The sequence below is a fragment of the Pelodiscus sinensis genome, chromosome 7 (genome assembly GCF_049634645.1).
Source record: "Pelodiscus sinensis isolate JC-2024 chromosome 7, ASM4963464v1, whole genome shotgun sequence".
Classification (NCBI taxonomy): domain Eukaryota; kingdom Metazoa; phylum Chordata; order Testudines; family Trionychidae; genus Pelodiscus; species Pelodiscus sinensis.
In genome coordinates this window covers 3055842-3078752 of record NC_134717.1, presented here as the reverse complement: position 1 = coordinate 3078752, position 22911 = coordinate 3055842, and the positions used below count along the sequence as shown (strand labels likewise).

Sequence of the window (22911 nt, the reverse complement as noted above, 5' to 3'; positions counted from 1 at the left end):
ATAAAGCAGTTTAGATGCAGTTCTTTTGAAAAAATAACCCCTTTTTCGAAAGAACCCTGCACACCTCATTTTTTGAGGAAGAAGGGTTCTTTCGAAAAAGGGATTTTTTTCAAAAGAACTGCATCTAAGCTGCTTTCTGTTTAGGAAAAAAACGCTTTCAAAAAAGCTATTGGAAGAAGTTATGCAAATTAGTGCCGAATTTGCATATCTCCTTTTGGAAGAAGAACGTAGTCTAGATGTACCCTTAAGTAGTAAATTCCTAATAGAGACAAAGTAATAAGAACAGTAATCTCCACTAAGATTTTACATCAACATAACTACTAGCTCGCTGTAAAAACACACGTTTTTTGTCCTGAAGACATGTCTTTGTATGATCACACAAAGGATGTAATGTAATAAATATTCCCTCAGTTAAAATTGTGTTTTCAATCTTAGTTTTCATATTTTCTGACTCTGAGCTGTGCAACTTTATGCAATGTTATGTTAACAATTTTGTGATTTTAATGTACAGTCATTTAAAGGAACCTTTTTTTGCCTTTTAAGGTTTTTTATCTGTATTTTACTTAGAGATATTCAAAGTAGCTAGTTTTATCCTGAGTTGCGAAAAGAATGTGTGTTCATTAACAACTTATTTTAAAAGTTTACAGTGTTAATTACAAAACAAACAAAAATGGTAATTGAAACAGGATTCTTTATTTTTCCATCTCCAGCCGAAGAAATGTCTCACCAGTGAGAGGTGTCTTTTATAATTTGGACTGTTCAGCTAGCTAAATGACTTATTTGGGTTAATGTTAACTAACTGCAAAATGTTTCATAAGCAACTGTGTAATCTCTTCTTCCCTAACATACTATCTTTAATCCTAATTTCATAGAAATTTTAGGTGGAGAATACCTATTGGGTCACATCTAATCCATTCTCTGGCCTCCCCCCCCTCCATTCTTAACATGATCAGTAACTGAAATGTTCTGTATAGTTTTTCAGGGCTGTTCGGGCAAAATATAGCCCACAGGCGCAGTGGGAGCCTCAGTCAGGCTCCCTGCCTGTCCCACCCTCACACACAGCTCAGATAAGATGACTGCGTGGCCTTGTTTGTCTGTGAATAGCTGTGAGCCTGAGGGAAAGGGAGATAGAGGATTTGTTCACTGTCTCCTCCCCCAGCATAATCTTGCAGCTCCCATTTGCTGGTTTGCTGCCAATGGGAGTTACCTGTTTGAAGAATAAGCAGCGTGCAAAGTACCCCTTCCACCCTCCTCTCAGGCTCGTTGCTATTCACAGACATACATGACTCCACAGCCAGCTGCTCTGAGCGGCCTGTTGGGGCATGGAAGGCAGGAAACTTGTGGGGTTGCTGGTTGGGAGTTGCCCAGGTAAGCGTCTCTCAACCAGAGCCTGCCTCTGGTACCCCAGCCTCACCCCAACACTCTGCCCCCTACTGCCTCCCTACCCCACATAACTCAAACCCTCTGCCCCCACTTCCTGCACCCATACCTCCTCCCACACTCCAATCCCCTATCCCAGGTCACAACCCCCACCTTCACTCAAACTTCTGCACCCCTGTCCCTTACCCCAAGCTCCCTTCCTCACCCAACTTCTGTTCCAGAACCGACACCTCCTTTATTAATATCATGGAAGAGTGCAGCCCTTGACCACTTATCATAGTCTTGGAGTGGCCCCGCGCCGGAAATTATTTCCCATCTCTGGTTTATTTTCTAGTGCTTTGTACAATTTAAGCCAAGCCAGTTGGACTTCCACCTTTCCCTTGTACAATATTTTCTGGATTGTTTTATTGCAGCTTATCAAAGAGGTCATCTCTGTTTTCTTGATTCTTTAATTTAGAGAGAGCCTGGAGCGTCTTTCAATGTTTAAAAAAATCGAAAGAAGACCTATGGCATGGCCCTGCCAGCTAACTATAGGTTCTAATCTGTCTATAAGGATCGTGGCATACAAATCAGTAAGTTACTAACATTTTTATGTGTATGTTGGCAGGAGCACCGTTAGCTGCACCTTCATTTTTTCCTTAAAAGCAAGAAAATTAAACTCATAAAGCTAAATGAAAAAAAAATTATGGTGAGATTTTACATGTGCAAAAGTCAGTAAATCTAAAGTTTTGATTCTCACAGGAACTGTAACTTTGCTATATTGGACATAGATGTTTAAAGTATTAAAGTTAACAACATTCAGAAAGAGAAAATAATTCCTATCTGCAATGTGACATTTGATTGTATAACATTTACAAACTGATTTTAGGTGCTGCATTTACCTGGTGCTTTCCAACTGGATCCCCCTGAAATGCCCAGAAATGAATGAGGCTTAATAATTCCCTTATTTATCAGAGAAAATTATACTATTTTTTAGGAACAGAAAGAAGGATACCTTCAACTTGAAATCACACTTGGGGGTATAAATGTTTTACTTTTGTTACAAATGTTGCCTGATATTTAGGTTTTGTATTAATTATATAGATTACTTACACATTTCCAGTTATTATTTTGTGACAGGTTCTTGTCCAAGGATCTGGCCCAATATGTAAATTACTGTATAGTTGGGAATCCCAGTGTGCACAGTTGCAACACTCACACTATAGAAACCCTTGTATATTTACAAATATAGTTGATGAATACATTTAGGACAGTCACAAACACTGCAACTTAGTAAGATAGATAGGGGATGTACGTCTGCACTTCCATGTATGTGCACCATTCCTTCTAGAACAACCTGCAGTGCTAGCCGTCATCTTCCTAATCACCATCACCCTCCCCATCCTCACCAGCGTCTAGCATTCTGGCACCTCCCAAGGACAACATCTCCTCCTCCTACCGCCCTTTGGCTGGGATGTCAGCATGCTGTTATGTTTGATGCATATTCAGAAGGGGATGTTTCCCTCTTCCCTCATTTGTATTTCCTCACCTTACTAATAGGGCGGTATATCATTAATCTCAACTTATTATATATGTCAGTTTGTTGTCATAGTCCCTTTTATGGTTAGTTATCACAAGTGTTATTTCTCCAGCCTGGTTATTTTGGTCAGTTCTTAACTGGTTATTTTGGGTTTTTTCAAGTTGTGCTGTATAGTTTGAGAATATACTAGGAAGCCCTTATGCCATTGAAGATTGCCTTATCTTATCACTAACTAACTAGGTGAAAGGTCCCAAATTATATGCATGCTGACTTTGCTAACTAGGTGAAAGATCCCAGATATTGTAACCCAACTCTATTGTCTGAATGAAAGGTCCTGGACACAGATATACTAGCACAGACTTAGCTCAACGTACAGGACGTGGCATAAAAGTCCGTTGTGTGACAGCCAAACTATTTTAATATAAACCTGTTGTAACCTATTATAATAAACATATAATCAAATTAATAAAGAAATAAGAAATCTGTTAGAAAATATATCTTCAGGCAACCAAGCAGGTTACTCCTGTAGGCTACATAAGTCACTTGTAAGATTATAACAACTTAGAAAAGTCAGTGAAAATATTTTCCCTTTTTTCAGTGTTCACTTTGTTCAGTTGGATATGCTCTTACATATAATTATTTTCACTGTTCAGTCAGCTTGCCCTGTTGTGTGCTAGAGTCTTTCACACAGCAAGAAGAGGACAAACATTTTAAAATTAGTCTTAGAGGGGTAGCCGTGTTGGTTTGTAACTTTAAAAACAAGTTATCCTGTGGCACCTTAGAGACTAACAAAAATATTTAAGATCATGAGATTTTTGTGGGTAAAACCCACTTCATCAGATGTGTTGGAGTGGAAATAGCAGAATCCAAGATATAAAACAGAAAAAGTAGTACTTAGAAGTGCTGTTAAATATATCTTGGATTCTGTTATTTCTACTCCCAACTCATCTGATGAAGTGGCTCTTACTCACAAAAGTTAAGTAAGGTGATTTTTGGTGAAATAGAGTTGAATTGATGCATCGTCTCAACTTAAAAGTTGGATTCTGACCAGTATTCTGTTTCAAGGAGAACAATTCTAATTTAGTAGTATGTCAGATGTTTAGAAGGTGAATTTATTAGGCTTGGGTAAGACTCTAATCACTTGCTAGTTTCTGGCGTCTCTTCATTTATTATAATACTAATTGTTATAATGATTTGATAATGGTATTGTGCTAGACACTATTCTGAAGCAGAGTGGGAGACAGCCCTACCCCCCATAGACTTTCAGTAGGTATGGCAAGCAAGGTTTGGAGGGATTTGAGAACCATTTGTCTAATCTGAAATTAGAATCGTCACTATAAGCAGAGCACTAGTGATGGTCAGAGCAGCAAATGTTGTTTTTAAAGTACCTTTATCGGTAGCTGACCCAGCGCTTGGTCAAAGGAAATGATTTTAGGAACTGATACTCATGTTATAGTGATGTCCCAGCTCCAAATGAGATTTGAATATTCCTTTTCTTTGAATTTTGACACACAGCTCACAGAAGAGAAAGTGAAAAAGTCGTGGACACTTGTGGATGCCCAGACCTTAAAAAAAGAAGATCTGCAGAAAGAGACGGTTTACTGCTTGAATGACGATGATGAAACAGAAGTTCAGAAAGATGATCTTGTTCAAGGTACGGATTATTCTCTGTGCCCTCTAAAGGCATTTAGGCCTAAATTTTAGGATATGTCCTTGTGAGTCACCTAAACATATTTGAAAATCCCACGCTGAGCTGCCTGGCGATGGATTTAGAAGTTTAATTGTGGCCTTACACTGTAAACTCTTGGGGGAAGGTTCTTGTCCTCCTCTGTGTCCATAAAATCCATATCGTTGCCCCCTGTAGTTAGAGCTGCATGTTTTCTGCAAAGGTTAAAATAACACGAAATAACCCAAAATACTTATCTAGCAGCTGTGGCTGCTGGCACACTGGGTCGCAGAGCCACTCCCTCTGCTGGGCGGAGGAGCAGCCGGGCCAAACTGGTGCGGAGCTGCGTCCTCATCTCCTAGGTTCAAACACCCGGAGCATGGAGCTGGGCTCAGCCCTGCAGGACCAGAGGCCCCACTGCATAGTGAGTGAGAGTTGGGCACACTCTCTAATCCCCCTCCCTCTCTCCAGAACTCCCAACATCCCCTCTATACAACACGAAACCTCCCCCTCCGAATTATAAAAAAATAAAAAGAATTTCACAGGACTGCAACTAACGCAATAATAATACCAGGTTGGAACTAGAAGGCATTGTAGCAGTTCCCAAGCTATGCTCTGTGGAGCACTTGTGCTCCATGTTGGATGAGCAAGTGGATGGTGCTGACTCGTCTTGTATCCAGCTGTTAAATTGCATCAAAATCTAGCTAAAAATATGTCAAATACTTCTCTGCTGTTACAACAGTTGGTTACATGGAAAATATGTGCTACAAGGATATTAAACAATTGTGAAGGGAAGGAGCAATAGTCTCTGTGGTACTGAAAGTAAGGGGGGGAGAGGGAGTAAGGGGATAATCTGTTAAACAGATGTGGGTCTCACCATAAAAAAATTTGAGAATTAGCTTTACCATTTAGACTAAAAAGAGGCTTCAGGAGCCAAGGTAATAGAAAGCAGGCAAGTGGTCACAGCATTTAATTTTGTGTTTTGCAAAGAATTCCGTTTCTTAGATGAATATCGTCAAATTGGAATGCAGTTCATTTTTAAAAGTTTGAGTTAAAAATTGTCTCAGGTGCTGTATCTTCTCCTCAGTCTCCCTGGGTAGGTCTACACAAGAAGAACTCGCAATTGGCCTGTGCCGGAGGCTTGGGCTTGCAGGACTGTGTCATTGTGGTGTAGACTTCTGGGCTTTGGCTGGAGTCTGGACTCTAGGACTCTGCAGAACTTGGGTTCCAGTTTGAGCCTGGAAGCTTACACAGCCGTGAAACAGAGCCGTAAGCCCAAGGCGGCCGGCATTGGCCAGCTGTGGGTGCTAGTTGCTGCATAGACAAATCCCTGTCAGTTTTTGTGGGTATGCAGTCACATTTTATTCCTCCCTCTCCTCAGCTCTCCCCTCCTCTCTGCCTGACCCCTCTTTAATTGGTTAACCTATTCCTCAGGCAGGGTCAGAACATTTTAGAAATATTTGAGCCTTCCTGACCTCCCTCTGTGGAAGTCCTGATCTGTGAATGTCCATCAGACACTTTCTTTGAAGAAAAGAAGTGGTAAATAGTTCCAGTTTACCTTTGATTCCAATATCAAAGTAAACCAGAGAGACCAATGGTCTGACCTTCAACTGCAGTTAAACAGCTGCTAATGCTTTATAGAAATGTTTGAAGAACATTCTGTTTGTAGACTATTCGGTACATATCGCGTGTTTTCTGAGTTTTGCTTCGTTTTGCTTTTTAATTTTCTTTTCAAATTCCTAAAGAAGTGGGCATGCAAACAATTTTTTCATTTTGGGATGTTCAGCTGCTTCTGGTGTTTATCCCCCACTCAAAGACATCATCCTGTGTCTGACAGCATAATCAACTAAACAGAAACTAATTGTGGTATTGTAACTTCAGGTTGGAGGAAAAAACAGCAAGAACAGGTGATACTCCTAAGAAACAAAGATCTTGATTTCATGCAAATATACCTAGTGATAATAAGCAAAGGAAGCAAAACACAGAAATAAATGCTGGATCAAATAGACTCTGTACAGAAAGGTTTTTGCTTTTCTCTGAGGCATCAGTGGATCTTTAATATCTGTGTTTATGACAGCTTGGTTTCTGAATTTCTTGTGGGCTCCTTTCTTTGAGTCTCCTGCTGATTTGTGTTATTTTTTTGCTACTATGTTTACAAAGAGTGCTCATGCTCTTTTCACTGAGTACTGTTTTGTATAAGGTGTTGGGAAGCCTGTTCAGTTAATTTTTTTTCTTTCCTGATGTCTGCAAAGGTAGGTACATTATGTAAAATGATGTGCAAGGACTGTTACTGTTTTTTTGTGATTTGCAAATTGTGTCTATGGAGTTTGTGATTTTTTTTTTGTTAACAGGAGAAAGTAATTTGATGTAAATTACAAAGTTAATCGTATGGGGGATCGCTGTGAGGCGTGCATGCATTGTTAAAATATGCAGAGTGCTAATTTCAATGTAAGAAATGTAGGCCCTTATGCTTACCAGATGCTCATCTCTTGTTCTGCAGGATTCCGCTATGGGAGCGATATAGTTCCTTTTTCTAAAGTGGATGAGGAGCAAATGAAATACAAAACCGAAGGAAAGTGTTTTTCTGTGTTGGGATTCAGCAGAGCATCTCAGGTAAAGTATTGAACTTCTTCACACTCAGTTACTAGATAACTGTTGAATATAGGTCAGTGTCCCCAAGGGACAATGATGCTATTCTATGCTCCAGTGAATAAGTGCCCATTGTGTGGGCAATTGCTATTACATGGACAGGGATACGTCAGATTTGCCATGTCCGTTGGAGCTGGACTGCACGTAGGTAGCTACAAAGAGGGCATTTGAGCGAGGTTCATTGATGCGGCCTCTGGCTCATGAATCATAAGCTCTCACATAGAGGTGGGGGATGTCTTGCGTTCCCTGTTTTAGCCCAGGAGCTGACGTTATGGATGAAGAAGTAGCTCCAGAATTACCCCTCCCTCTGCCAGTGGCAAGGAATTGGATTCCTCCTTCCCAAAGATCTCGTTCGTTCTCTGCCCCAAATCCTCTGGCTTTGTCCAAGTTTGTATGTTCGTTTCACTGCACTACCAGTAGAAGCTCAATGATATCTGAAAACTCTTGGAATCTAAATGTCATAATTCTAATGCTCGTAGGCAGCCTTCCCTCTGATTTTTCCCACCGCTGAGTGGAATGAATTTTGTTATGTGCGCCGGTTTGCAGGTGATGTGGAGGTTTGGGGTGCAGGAGGTGGATCTGTGTTGTGGGGATTCAGGGTGGGGCAAGCTGTTGGGGCTCAGACTCACCTGGGCAGCTTTTGGGCAGTGGTGCTACGTTAGGCTGCCTGGTGCCGGCCTGTATTGGGTACCGCACTGTGCTCCGGAGTCAGCCAGCAGGTCCGGCTCCAGGGAGGAGGGCATGAGGCTCCAGGCACATGTGCTACTCTTGCCCGCAAGGTGAAGGCAGCACACAGGGCCCCATGGTCCTCTGGCCATAGCACAGAGCTGCCTCAGTCCCTGGGTACAGCAGTTCCATACTGGGGCTGGTGGGGAGGTGTCCCTCTCTGCCAGCCACAGCAGCTCCATGCTGGGGCTGGTGGGGAGGGGTCCTTCTCCCTTGGGCTCAGGAGCTTCAGTGTTTGGGGAGAGGTTTGTCTCACCACTGCAGCCTTGAGTCCCTGCATGTGGCTTAATGAGAAGTTCCACAGACATACAGCTTAGAGGAAACTTAGCTCGTAGGCTTAGTTTATGAGCTGTGGTTTTCTTCTGTTTTTATTAAAGTAACAATAATTGAATGTAGGGATCATTTCACAATGTCAGGGCTCACAAGCAATAAGTGTGGGAAGACAGTTATGTATCTTTTTAAAGTAGAAACATACCCTATGAAGAGACAGTAAAGAGTGTTTGTGGATATATTCTAATTCTTTTTATAGGGAGCATTCATTTTGCCATTCATCACCATGGCATCTGGGAGCCCTACAAGGCTTAAGATGAGACATATCTCAGTAAAACAACCAAACACTTTGCCAGAGTTGTAGATAGAAAGAAATCAATCCGCTAGGAAAGCAGGATATAATCATTTGGGAAGGCCTGGACAATGCGATACCTGCCTCGCTTTCTAAAAGTGGAATATACACATATGCAGACTCACAAGAGCAGGACATTTTAAGCCGGTGCAACTTTTCCCTTTCCGGGACATCCCTGAGATTGATTATGAGCATCTACACGTCCTCCTAGAGTCCCATGGGGTTCAGTCATATTCAGGTGAAGTCATGGTGGGGTGGGGGTGGGAATCCTAAGTGCTAGCAGTATGCTGAATGCTCCCAAATCTACTTCTCTGTCTTGTCAAGTCTCCCAGATATTTCCAGTGCCTTGACAAAATTGGGGGCAGTCCTGGTCTTGGACTGGAAGGAGGCCAAGCTACCTCACTACACTGTGTCCTGACCTTTTAATAGGCCTGGCTCCAGGGCTGGCCCGCCACGGGGCAAGGCAGGGCACAGGTCTATAGCCCAGCTGAATAATTGTCCTAGTGTCTGGGCCCTAGCTCAGAGCGAGGCTGTCAAAGGTCCAGGGCTCAGTCCAAGGTACTGGCCGAGCTGCAGTTCACAGGCGCAGCCCTTTCCCCAGGTGGGGCAGCAAACAATGTAAAGATTAGGGCCTTCTTCAAGCTGAGCGGTAGGTCTAAGGCCTGGCCATTGCTCAGGGCAGGCCACAGACAGTTAAGGGCTCAGGCCTGGCAGCAGTTAGTAACGTCCAAGCCCTTGGTCAGGGCGGGGCAACAAACAAGCAGGGGTTTGGGCTGAGCAGTGTTCGTGTCTCCTTGCTGGCAGAGAGCCGACAAGCGCAGGGGTTCTTATCTCTACAAGGGGGAACCTGCCACCCAAGGTCATGGGTGGTGAGGGGGATGCAGGCCCACCTGCTCCACTGTGTCCCAGCCCAGGGACCTAACAGTAGTAGCGCAGGCTGCCCCTGGATTGGCAGGGATCCCAGCTGTAACATGCTGCCCAGTTGCTCTCCATTTCCTCAGCTGGCCCTAGATTGGCTAGCTCTAGGCTGCTTCCCAGTTCCCCCTGGGGGCTACCTGGCTCAGCCTCTGTTCCTTGGGGTCTGCTGGGGATGATGGCGCTGGCAGAGTGTCTATGGGGTCTGGGTCAAGCAGCGGTGCAGATGGCACAGGCCAGGAGAGGCCCTGGCCGTCCAGGCTACTCTTCTGGGCCTGGCACCAACATGGCAGCCCTTCCTAGTCTTCTGGGCCTGGCAGTGGCCCAGGCAGCCTATCCCAGTCTGTTGGATGTGGCAGCGGCCTTGGCGGCCCATGCCAGTTCTCCCTTTTAGGATGGGGTAGTCGGGCATTCCTCCTGGGGAACTTGGACCGAGTATCTGGACTGCTCTGTGGCTAGGCTCCAAACAAACTCTAAGCTTGTACTCTTATACGCCCAGCATCGCCTTCCTGCTTCCTGGGGGTGGGGCTTGGTAACTCTGGCCCCGCCCATCAAAGGATTTTAGGGAGTCCTTCCCCTTCTGGGTCAGAGGGAGGCCATGCTGCCTCACTACAGGGACCCTGATGAAAAGCAGAAGGATCATTAGCCATTACCAGGAAAGCAGGAATGATGCTGGTTGGACAGTGGGCGGGGGCTGTAACCATCCCTCTGATAGTCATAAGGGATGCTAAAGGTCGGTTAAAAATGTAAACATGTAACCATTGAAAAAAATCTCAAGGGTTACATGTTGCGGGTGTAGCAGTATAAAGTAGGGATGTTAGATTTCGGGTAATTGAATAGTTGAGTTACTGCATGAATTCTTAGCGGTTACTTGACTAATCTGTAGTCCCCGGGGCAGGGCCAGCAGCCAGTGTGCTCTGGCCCCGCTCCCCAGGAGCCTTCTGCCACTTTGCGCTGCTACCTCTGTATCAGAGGCAGCAGGGTAGGGTGCCATGCGGGAGCCAGTCCATGAGGGGATCCAGTTTAAAAACTAGCTCCCCGCACAGACCGGCTGCCTGCTGCCTTGTGTTGCTGCCTCTGATACAGGCAGGAACACGAGGTGGCAGCAGCCGCTGTCCACGGGAGGTCCAAGCACCCCACGGACGGAGGCTGCTGTGGCAGGAAGCTGCTGCGAAGCGAGCTGGCCAGCGACAGGCTGGTCCTGCAACAGCCCCTGTCCGTGGGGTTCCAGCTTCCCGCAGAGACTGGCTGCTGCCATGAAGCAGCCTTTGTCCATGGCGGGCCCAGGCTCGCTGTGGACAGAGGCTGCTCCACGAGATGCAGAGCTGCTCTGTCCGTGGTGAGCCTGTGCCTGCCATGGGCGGAGGCTGCTTCTCAGCAGCCTCCCCTGACCTCCCTTCCCCATGCTGCTGCCTCTGAGAGAAGCAGCGGAGCAGGGGGCAAGTGGTACCACAGAGCCAGTGCTGGGGGAAACCAGCTTTTAAGGAGCCGGCACTGGCTTCTTCTTCCCCCACCCTTTGTTGCTTCTGATACAGAGGCAGTGGGGGGTGAGGGGAATGTGAGAAGTCGAGAAGATTAACCGATAAGCCTAGACTTATTGGTTAACTGTGTACTCGACTACTCGTTCACATCCCTAGTTTAAAGCTTAAATAAGCATTATACTGCTGAGCCCGCAGTGAAGCATCCCCTGGAGCAGGGATTCCAGCCCCTGCTGAAGCCTCCTTCCCGGGAGTGGAGTGAGCGGCCCTTGCTTGCCTGGCTCCCACAGAGGAGGTTTAATGCGCCTTCCCGAGAGCCGCTGAGTGTAACTGACACCATTAACCAAGAAGCATCAGGTTATCAGTTAACTGGTTACGCCCTAACATCCCTATTGTTCCTGGGTGCATAGCTTCAATCTTACAAGATGAACTCTTGTATAACAGCAATGGCCCAAAACAAATTTGATTAGACAGACGTTTATGCCCTTTCCTTTCACATGAGTCTCTTGGACTTTTGTTATAAACAGCACACCCCTTAATCACCTCCAGACTGGAGTACTATAATAAAGCCTGATTATTAAGGCTCTCAGAAAGTAAAAGTAGCTGCTTATGGCAGCAGCTTTTCTGCTAAGCAAGGCAGACCGGTGAGAACACACTGCGCTAGCTCTTCACATGCTACATTAGTTGCTTATCCAGTTCTGAGATCAACTCAAGATTCTGAGTAGCCAAAGTTCCATCTCGTTTTCTGGATATTTCTGTTGCTTTTTCTAGAAATCTCTCATCTACCAGCTCTTCGTGCTTTGATGGTCTATAATAGACCCTGGCCATAACACTGCTCCTATTTGTCTGCTCCCTTTTATCTTCACTCAGAGACTTACAATTGGTCTGCTTCTGCCCTCCTACTAGATAACATAAGAACATAAGAACGGCCGTACTGGGTCAGACCAAAGGTCCATCTAGCCCAGTAGCCTGTCTACTGACAGTGGCCAGCACCAGGTGCCCCAGAGAGGGTGGACCGAAGACAATGATCAAGCGATTTGTCTCCTGCCATCCCTCTCCAGCCTCTGACAAACAGAGGCCAAGGACCACCATTTTATCCCCTGGCTAATAGCCTTTTATGGCCCTAACCTCCATGAAATTATCTAGCTTCTCTTTAAACTCTATTATAGTCCTAGCCTTCACAGCCTCCTCTGGCAAGGAGTTCCACAGGTTGACCTCTGTATGTTTCCTTCTGCATAAAGTGCATTAACCAGAGAAATTCAAGCAGTTCCAAATACAGAATAAAAAAGGGAATAAACCCACTTCATATCATTTTCTCAAAGTACTGAAGCAGCTTTTTCAGTCATTTGCATCTCTCAGGCAGGACGATCATAAGGCAGCGGGAATGGGCTTCATGATCTCTCGAGGTCACTTCCAGTTCTAGTGTTGTATGATTCTGTGATTTCTAATTTTTAAACTTTGATTTTTAATGTATAAGCAATACAGTGTTAATCAAGAGATCACACAGGACTTCAAAATACACAAAGGAGACGTAAGGGAAACTAGCTACAGGCATAAAGGGAAACAAGAAGACTTTTTATAAATACATTAAAAGCAAGAGGAAGACCAAGGACAGGGTAGGCCCACTGCTTAGTGAGGAGGGAGAAGCAGTAACAGGAAACTTGGAAATGGCGGAGATGCTCAATGACTTCTTTGTTTCGGTCTTCACCGAGAAGTCTGGAGGTGTGCCTAACGTAGTGAATACAAGCAGAGAGAGGGTAGGTTTAGAAGATAGGATTCACAAAGAACAAGTTAAAAGTCACTTAGGAAAGTTAGATGTCAGCAAGTCACCAGGTCCTGATGAAATGCATCCCAGGATACTCAAGGAGCTGATAGAGGAGGTATCTGAGCCTTTAGCTATGATCTTTGAAAAATCATGGCAGACAGGGGAGATTCCAGAAGACTGGAAAAGGGCAAATATTGTGCCCATCTATAAAAAGGGGAACAAGAACAACCCAGGAAACTACAGACCGGTCAGTTTAACGTCTGTCCCAGGGAAGATAATGGAGCAGGTAATTAAGGAAATCCTATGCAAACACTTGGAAGGTAATAAAGTGATAGGGAATAGCCAGCATGGGTTTGTGAAGAACAAGTCATGCCAAACTAATCTGATAGCTTTCTTTGATAAGATAACGAGCCTTGTGGATAAGGGAGAAGCGGTGGATGTCATATACCTAGACTTTAGTAAGGCATTTGATACGGTCTCGCATGATATTCTTATTGATAAACTAGGCAAATATAACTTAGATAGGGCCACGATAAGGTGGGTGCATAATTGGCTGGATAACCGTAGTCAGAGAGTTGTTGTTAACGGTTCTAAATCCTGCTGGAAAGGGATAACAAGTGGAGTTCCTCAAGGGTCTGTTTTGGGACCCGTACTGTTCAATATCTTCATCAATGATGTAGATATTGGGATAGAGAGTACGCTTATTAAGTTTGCGGATGATACCAAACTGGGTGGGGTTGCGACTTCTTTGGAGGATAGGGACATAATTCAAAATGACCTTAGCAAGTTAGAGAAATGGTCAGAGGTAAACAGGATGAGGTTTAATAAAGAGAAATGCAAAGTGCTCCACTTAGGAAGGAACAATCAGTTCCATACATACAAGATGGGAAGCGACTGTCTAGGAAGGAGCATGGCAGAAAGGGATCTAGGGGTCATAGTGGACCACAAGTTGAATATGAGTCAACAGTGTGATGCTGTTGCCAAAAAAGCAAATATGATTCTAGGTTGTATCAACAGGTGTGTTGTAAGCAAAACTCGTGAAGTCATTCTGCCGCTCTACTCTGCACTAGTTAGGCCTCAGCTGGAGTACTGTGTCCAGTTCTGGGCGCCACATTTCAAGAAAGATGTGGAGAAATTGGAAAGGGTACAGAGAAGAGCGACAAGAATGATTAAAGGTCTAGAGAACATGACCTATGAAGCCAGGCTTCATGAACTGGGCTTGTTTAGTTTGGAAAAAAGAAGATTAAGGGGGGACATGATAGCGGTTTTCAAATATCTAAAAGGGTGTCACAAGGAGGAAGGCGAAAATTTGTTCCTCTTGGTTTCTGAGGACAGGACAAGGAGTAATGGGCTTAAAGTGCAGCAGGGGAGGTTTAGATTGGACATTAGGAAAAAATTCCTAACTGTCAGGGTGGTCAAATATTGGAATAAATTGCCAAGGGAGGTGGTGGAATCTCCCTCTCTGGAGATATTTAAGAACAGGTTAGATAGACATCTGTCAGGGATGGTGTAGGTGGAGCTTGGTCCTGCCTTGAGGGCGGGGGGCTGGACTCGATGACCTCTTGAGGTCCCTTCCAGTTCTATGATTCTAAGTTGGCAGACACAAGTAAATGCAGCCACATTATATATATATATATATATATATATATATATGAATATGAATATGAATATGAATATGATGCTCAACACCATAATATTTGACCTCCTAAAGACAAATAGGAAGGAATAATAGGTATAAGAGGTTGAGTTCAAGAGCTTCAGGAATGGTGCTGATTTCAGAAGGTCAGATCCTCATCTGGCATAAATTGTTATTTGATTTAAATGGAGTTATGACAGGTTACAGTGCTGGATATCTGCCACCAAGCCTACATCCAGGAACTGCCTTAGGCACACATTTAAATTTTTTTTATAAAAAGGAGAGAACCAGTACCAGGTGTGCTTAAGCCTTGTGTGTAGCTTTCTAAATAATATTAAATGCCACGAAGAACTCCTCACCCCAAGATACTTGTTCCCTCGAATCCAATATTTCAATTCTATATTGCCCATTCATACCTAGCAATCTTGCCACATATCTTGGGATTTGTTAGTTCAGTCTGATTTCAGATCCAAAAGTTTTGCCATGTTGTAAAAGCAACGTATAAATGCTGAATCCTATCTGTCGCAGGGAAGTGTAATTTTCCCTTTGGCAACTACTGCCACTCTTCATACAGACTAATAAGACTAGCACAGCACTGTCCAAATGACCCTTGATAGGATGGTGGTTCTTTATGATGAATACTGCAAAATATGAGTAGAATTCCAGAGTTCATGGTAAATGGAAACAGAGCAATGTATAGGTTTCATATCTACCACACATAGTAATTAAATGCTTTGGTTTTATATGTGGGTATTATGTTTGTTTCATCTAGTGTAGAATTAATTAATTGGTACAGATAAAAATTATTTTTGTTTTAGATCAAAACTAATCGTTTTAGAAACTTTAATTTATAGATCCAGAGGCATCACTACATGGGCAGCCAGGTTCTGAAAGTCTTTGCAGCGAAAGATGATGAGGTGAGATAAATGAATTTTCAGTTGCGTGGGGGCTTACCATGAAGAGTTAATGGGGATAAATGTCGTGGTTATGATGGCATACGGGTCCTTTGGTGTTAATAAAACAAATACATTCTTCACTGTGCAATGTGCAAAGGTCTAGTGCCAGCTCTCATCGAGGTTCAATGGGAGCAAGATTGAGTCCAAAATGAATATCATGTGTCCAATCAGGAGTGAGAAATTTGTAAGTTTCGCTATAGTTTATTTATACCTAGGAAGACTGCAGGAGGTAGGTCATATTTGCAATGTTTGTAAAGAGTGGCTCGATTTTTATCTGGATGGTAGTATCTCAGATTGTCTCCTGGAATGCAAAGTGTGGCTTGTTTTAAAAAAAAAATTTGAAACATCAGTGTTGCAAGCTGATGTAAAACTCAACAGAAAAAAAAATACAGAGGCAGTCAGTAAAGTTTTTCTTTTCCCTCAAGGGCTAAAATAATCAGTAAAAAGGAAAATAAATGACTGTAACCAGAAAAGGAGCCACAATTCCAGCAAGCCTTGTGATTCTGGGTCTGGAACCCACTGCCTTCCTAGCAGCCATTTTATAGTCTTCCCTCTAACATCTGTGCAAGAGGACAGGGAACCTGAACTAAGTGTGAACCTTTTGTTTCCTGGTGACTATGTAATGTCCCTGCACCCAGTCTCTCTCATGTTGAAAATAAAATCTGAGTCTTCTCTCAACGTTCAGAACCAAAGCTCTGAAACTATCATGTCTTCCTTCTTTTTTATCTAGCAATTTCACTTTGAGCGCTTCCCATTTTTGTTTTGAAAAGGTGACGTGTACAGGACCTCTAAAGATAGTCCCAATTTTTTAATATATCCACAGTCATGACCTGATTTGAACTGCACCTGTTGCTTTTGGAGGTAAAAGGTGATGTTTAAGTAAAGCTATTGACTAAAATTGGAGATGCAAAGTGTGACGTCTTCGCTAGTGCTTCTGGATTCAGTGTGAAAATTGGTCTGAATAGCTTGTGATGAAGAGTTGAATGAACTTGCAGCTCTTTCTTGGCAGGCTGCAGCAGTTGCTCTTTCTGCCCTGATTCATGCTTTGGATGAGTTGGATGTGGTGGCCATAGTGCGTTACGCTTACGACAGAAGATCTAATCCTCAGGTTGGCGTAGCCTTTCCATATATCAAGGATGCCTATGAGGTAAGATTTTGACCTTTCGTGACATCTATCTTTAGAAAGTCTCTAAATCCATTTGTTTACAAACATTAATGAATGAAACTTCACAACAAAGCAAATGGCATGTGTTTGCAGTATGAAGAGCAAAGTGTGTGTTTTGGTTTGTATACAACGACATCAAGTTAGAGTAAGGAGATAATCACAAATCTGTGATGACACCATATCTGGATTATTTCAGTCATTTCTGAGCTTCTAAATATCAACCAAATACTACGAAATTGGGAATTCTGAGAAACCGGTTAAAAATCACTAAGATGCTGGAAGAATTAATTGTAACCAGAACCAGTAGAAATCTGCTAGAAATGTTGCTAAGTTTTGCAGATTTCTCCCCCCACCCCCGCCTCCTCAGAACCTGGGAAATTGGGGGGAGATGTGCAGTGTTCAGGAGGGTTTTTTTTTTTTTACAGAGAACTTTGCAAATCTATATGGTCTATGTAAATGTGTATCTTTATACCACTGATTCTCAACCTGTTTCATACCAGGAATTGTTATAATAGTTTCAGGACCTCAATGCCATCGTCACATTAAAGAAAGGGAGGTGGCCTGGAATCCTTTGTCACTTGTTCGCAGGGCCTGTTTAAAAACCCATGATCTCGATCTTCTGTCAAATGTTGGATTTTGGTCATAGCAAAGCAGCCAAGAAGGAAGGGGTAAAAAAATTTGTTACAGGCAGTCCCCGGGTTACGTACAAGATAGGGACTGTAGGTTTGTTCTTAAGTTGAATCTGTATGTAAGTCAGAACTGGCGTCCAGATTCAGCCGCTGCTGAAACTGACCAGCGGCTGACTACAGGAAGCCCGAGGCAGAGTTGCTCTGCCCCGGCTTCCTGCAATCAGCCGCTGATCAGTTTCAACAGGCTGAATCTGGACGCCAGTTCTTACATACAGATTCAACTTAAGAACCCCAGGTGTCCCCAAGTCAGCTGCTGCTGAAACTGATCAGCGGCTGATCCCAGGAAGCCCGGGGCAGAGCAACTCTGCCTCCGGCTTCCTGTAGTCAGCGCTGGTCAGTTTCAGCAGCGGCTGACTTGGGGATGCCTGGGGCAGAGCAGCTGGGGTGTTGCTGGGTTAGTCCAGTAGCGCCGCTCCTCAGCGCTACTGGACCAACCCAGCAGCACCCAAGCTGCTCTGCCCCAGCTGCTCTACCACAGGCGTCCGGAGAAAAGCCTGGTCTGCTGGGGGGGGAGGGGGAGCGCACTAGCTGCGCCCCTCCCCCCCCAGCAGACCAGGGAGACGCGGGCGGCGGATCGAGACGCACCGCGGTCCCGCCGCCCGGGTCCTCCGCAGCTTTGCTCTGCGTCTCCCTGGTCTGCTGGTCTCCAGCAGACCAGGGAGACCGGGAGCAAAGCCACAGAGCACGGGGGCAGCGGGACAGCCCAGATGCGCCGCGGCTGTCCCACTGCCCGCGTGCTCCGCGTCTTTGCTCTGCATCTTTGCTCCGCGTCTTTGCTCCGCGTCTCCCTGGTCTGCTGGGGGGGCTTCCCCCCCAGCAGACCAGGGAGACGCGGAGCAGCTTTTCTCTACCCGGAGGACACGGGCGGCGGGACCGCAGTGCATCTGGGTGTCCCGCCGCTCCCGTCCTCCGGGGCGAGAAAAACCCCGTTCGTAACTGCGGATCCGACATAAGTCGAATCCGCGTAACTCGGGGACTGCCTGTATTTGCAACTTTACAAGTTGCAGACTTGCAGTCAGATTGGTCCCTAACTTGTACTCTATACAACCCCACAAGATGTGTGTTAGTACAGAATTTTGGGTCCAATAGCTATCAAAAGGCTTTTCAAGCATATTTTGCTGCATTGAATATGAGTGGGACGTTTTGTCCACAGTTAAATAGCTGACATTTAATTTTGTTGTCATTAAGTTTTTGGTTTGACATCTAGTTAAGTTGAATGGGAACTAGACTTCGTGACTTCTCAAGATTCCTTGCATCCCTAGATGTCTATGATTCTGTGTTTTTTTTTTCCACACCTCTCAGAAATATTGTTTGAATTATTCTGTAGTCTCTGGAAGATAGAACCAGATTGTTTCACATTGGATTTGAGAAGGTTTCTTTGAAAAGGGCTAGAAGGATCTTTTTTTTTTTTTTTTTAAAATGAATACTTTCCATTCCCCACACACACATTGAAATACAAACAATTCCATGCTGAGAACCCTAAAAGCTATAAAGTATTGCAGAATTTCTACTGCATACATTTCTAGTGATCTTACTTGGGAGAGACTATTCAGAGAGTTAAGCAAGTAAAGGTTGGCTGTGCAATGACTAAGGTGGGGGTGGACACAAGTCTTCATATTTTTGAAGGGTATAAACATTAAGGATGGAAAAGAATTATTTAAGGTGCTACGAGTTGGAGGAGGTGTATGAGCTAAGAAAAAAAATAGTCTGGGAATGTCAAAACAACTTGCTGATGGTAAGATGCAGTAGGCTGTAGAACAGTCTCAGTAGTGATAAAAGCTCTATTGCAGGGGATATTTAAAGCTAGTTTGGACAGTCCTCTCTAGGCAACAATCCTAAACTAGCAGAATGATGGACCTGGTGATCCAATAGGTTTAATACATGGCTAGAGCATTACTGACACAATTTTTAAAATCATCCTGATATTTTTTTAAATAATAATTACGTTAAATATTGTACTTCACATTTGTATTGTACAACCGTTTTTAGTAAACCAGATTATTTCAGATTGTACAGATTCTTGATGACTGATTTTTTTTATATTCCTGCTGCCTTTCTTCTGGAACTAAGTTTAAATTTTTATTTCAAGTTCACTTGCTTCTCTTTTGCTTTCCCCCTTTCTAGTGTCTGATATATGTGCAGCTACCTTACATGGAAGACTTGCGACAATACATGTTTTCCTCTTTGAAAAACAACAAAAAGTACACTCCTACAGGTGAGTTACTCTCTTGTTGTCTCACTGATTGGCTGCAGTCTAATACCATACCTTTAAATCACTCTAAAATACATGGAATATTTGACTTTCCCATGGAAACATGTTCAGCTCATGTCAGAACTTTGATTAGTTGGAGACTGAAGATTGCACACAGACTTTCAACACTACTGCAGGCTAAAGTCTGTCTTGGGTTAAATGATTACAAGCAATCATCTGAGGCTTTATCATTTGGGGGGCGGGCTGGGAACTGGGTAACCCTTCATGATCCAGTCAGTCTTTGGCTTCTCCTGAGACTGTCCATGAAGGGTTTCTTTGTGATGGGATTCATGTTGTAAACCTCTGTAAATTAGGAACTGGACTCAGAACGAACAGCTCCTTCAGATAACGCTGTCTAACAGCCACCTTCACATGCATATTGTGAAGCAGTTTACAAGTGCAAAGCCAGTTTTTAAATCTGCGTGCAGGCCTCAGTGCTGAAGAAGCAGGCACACACAAGTGCTGGGGTTCAAACAGGAGGCCAGGGTGAAACCGCACAGTGTTTGGCTCACTGTCCCAAGAGTCTGGAGTAGAAAGGGTTAATGGCGTAATATGTAATCCAGGCTGTGTTCCATATGTTCTAATTTGTTGTAAGGCTCACTCTGAAAAGGAGCAAGAATCTGACAGTCAGGACATGAAGGAAGCTGTGCAGTTCCTGATTTGCTTCGATTTTCTGCCCATAGCAGGCAGTTTGAAAGCCGAAATTTAACAACCCATCTTACCGAGGCAATAATTGACTATTGTGAACTGAGTTAATTTACATGTGTAACTTTTAAAAGTTGCATTACTCCATTTAGTTCTCCAAGCCAACTGTTCGCCTCGTTTTCCAAGTGGCCTATAAACCTTCTGTTACAAATAAAAACATCTTGGAAAAGAAGAAAAATGGAAGCAGAAAGGCAGCAATAATTGAGATCTTCACAAAACTGAAAGGCTCGATAACTCTACATTGTTGTCCTTAAACAATGCAGGATTTTCATTACTGTGTTCATTATCCACCTTCATTATCAGCCTGTCTATAGCCTCAGGGAGTATAAAACACATTGCATTTGGGGGCATTTAATGCCTTTGTTAAAATCTCACATTCTGAAGTGAGTCTTTGTGGGTGAATTATTTGCAAGCAGTTCCGTCTGGCAAGTGTATTTAATCTTTTTTGTGTATATTTATATTTGCTGGTTTAGTGGATCAGTTATCTGCAGTTGACTCTTTGATTGACTCTATGAGTTTGGTTTATGAAGATGAAGATGGGGAGACAACTGAAGACTTATTTAAAACCAGCAAAATCCCAAACCCTCAGTTTCAGAGGTTGTACCAGGTGAGAGAGTAAACCTTCAGGTTAAAACTTTTCCTGCTTCTACATACCCCTCCTTCTCCCTCTCTTTCTCAGTGTGTGAAAGGACTTGTATTGTGGCAAGTGTAATTTAAACAAATTGACCCCAGGTCCGGAGTGGCTTTGCCACTGATATTAGTTTCAGATGGAATATTTCTATCTTCCTGCATCTTAAGGGTTTGAACAGACAGTCTAAGCAAAGCCTTATCTAAGGAAATACAGGGCCCCCAGGATAGGTTGGACCCTTCACAATAAAGCACGCGCTTGACAAACAACGGTATCTTCTTTTTAGGGACAGAACCGATGTCCCAAGTTCTGTTTGCCACCATAAACCATATTATGCAGCATTGCCCACCAAACCCAGTCCTTCACTGCCTTTCCACTTGCCTGGTCCAGGGCAACATAATCAGTGCAGTGTCCCTTGATGTTTGTTTATTTTATTTGTCCGCAAACTGAAAGTGGACAGCCAACAGTCTGATACTAAATATATTTCATACTGGCAACCCATAGCTGCAAGATAGAACTTATTGCTTGGAAATTGGAAGTTCTGACAAGCTTGGTAAGGAGTAGTTAGGATCTTTTCCCCTCGGGAAGGCAGGCTTGTGTAGTGTTTTGGAAAGGAGGAGGCAGTTGAAAAGGGGGTGGCCCTTGCCTTCCCTTTTTAGGAAGGGACAGAGTTTGACTTCATATCTAGGGAGGGCCTTAATTCCTCATTCTCTACTCCAGCAAATGTTGAGAACATCCATCTGCTGCTGCATCCAGCAATGATAGATAAGCATTTTAGCTTGGTGTTTCTGCTAAAACAATCAGGCGTGAAACAGTTAACAGTGTTGACACTTAAAATATCCTCATTGGGCTTCAGAGTGAACATGTTTCAGAGCTAAATGGAGCAGTTCACACTTGATTCAGAGCTATTGTTTCAAGCTGTCTCTGTTTTGATTTACATTTGTTTCACATCTGAGGGTTTTCTTTGCAACCATGAAGGCGAGAGACTTAATTATGCCCCAGAATTTAAGGGTTCGTTTTTTAAAAAGATGCGATAGATTCAAAAAGAAGGGCAATTATGATCCAATTTATGCAGCTGCATAATCATGTTATACACAGGGCTATTGATAGAATCTTGTTGAATGTGGGTTTCTCTTCTGAAAAGTGACTAAAATGGCATTGTGGAGTCCATCATAATTGTGTTTCAATGATTTCCAGATGAAATTTGTGCATTTTACAAGTAAAAAAAAAATGTTTTTTTCCTAAGTGCCTGGGTTCTGAGAGTGCTCTTAGGTTCTTTCCTTTTACTGCATTGTCACCAGTAATAGAAGATTCTGCGGGTCAAATTTTATCTTCAGTGACACAAGTCTTGAAATCTTAGCCTCAATTACCCCTGCCCAACCCAGTACTCTGTTCCAATTCTGCCTACTACATTGATTGCAGCTGATTGCAAGATTTGTCAGGCAGGAGCTTTGTTACTTGATGATATTTGAGATGGAAAGATCCCAGCATGAATCAAGTACCTGGGGATATTTTCAAGCCTGGAAGTTAAGAAAAAAAACCTATTGTTTTATTTATAAATGCAACAATTGTGTGATAGAAATCTCTCTGCTTTGTACAGATAACGTTTTAAACACTTGCTTCAGAGATCAGTCATGTGTTGGAGAGCTCTTTCCTTAGTGTGCCATGGACTTCCAAAACACTGATTTGAAAGGGCTGCTAAAGGGTCATTATGTTACTGTAAACATTTTGTTTTTAGAGGAAGATGGAGGGAAAAGAGGACTCTCTAGGAGAGCTGCTGTTGGTAGGACGTTAATTTTATTGTTTATGCTTGTGGCCACAGGTCCAAGCCAGATTGGGACCTCATTGGGTATTCCACAGAAGAGAAAAACCCAGCACTGGCTGGTGCCTTCTGACTCGGGCTCAGGCTGCAGGGCTTTTACGTTACCATGTGGATGTTCAGACACAGGGTAGAGTCTGGGCTTTGGGACCTGCCCACTCTGCAGAGTACTAGCGCCTGGAAGTTTAGACATCTAGGAAACAGTAAGCCAGTCTGCTCGTTCTTTTCTGGCATTGGGTTGGAATAGCACTATTTTACCATAGTGCAGGAGGGACAGCTCAGAGGTTTGAACATTGGCCTGCTAAACCCAGAGTTGTGAGTTCAATCCTTAAAGGGGCCATT

General features: G+C 43.6%; 1 protein-coding gene across 1 annotated transcript in view; it reads left to right on the top strand.

Moving 5' to 3' along the window:
- XRCC5 (X-ray repair cross complementing 5) overlaps positions 1-22911 on the top strand; it is a 91815-nt gene that overhangs the window by 18064 nt on the left and 50840 nt on the right. The window contains exons 7-13 of the mRNA XM_075933031.1: positions 1838-1952; positions 4415-4553; positions 7066-7178; positions 15211-15273; positions 16322-16459; positions 19291-19381; positions 20596-20729. Of these exons, the coding sequence (XP_075789146.1) occupies positions 1838-1952; positions 4415-4553; positions 7066-7178; positions 15211-15273; positions 16322-16459; positions 19291-19381; positions 20596-20729 (793 nt within the window). The remainder of the gene's footprint in view (positions 1-1837; positions 1953-4414; positions 4554-7065; positions 7179-15210; positions 15274-16321; positions 16460-19290; positions 19382-20595; positions 20730-22911) is intronic.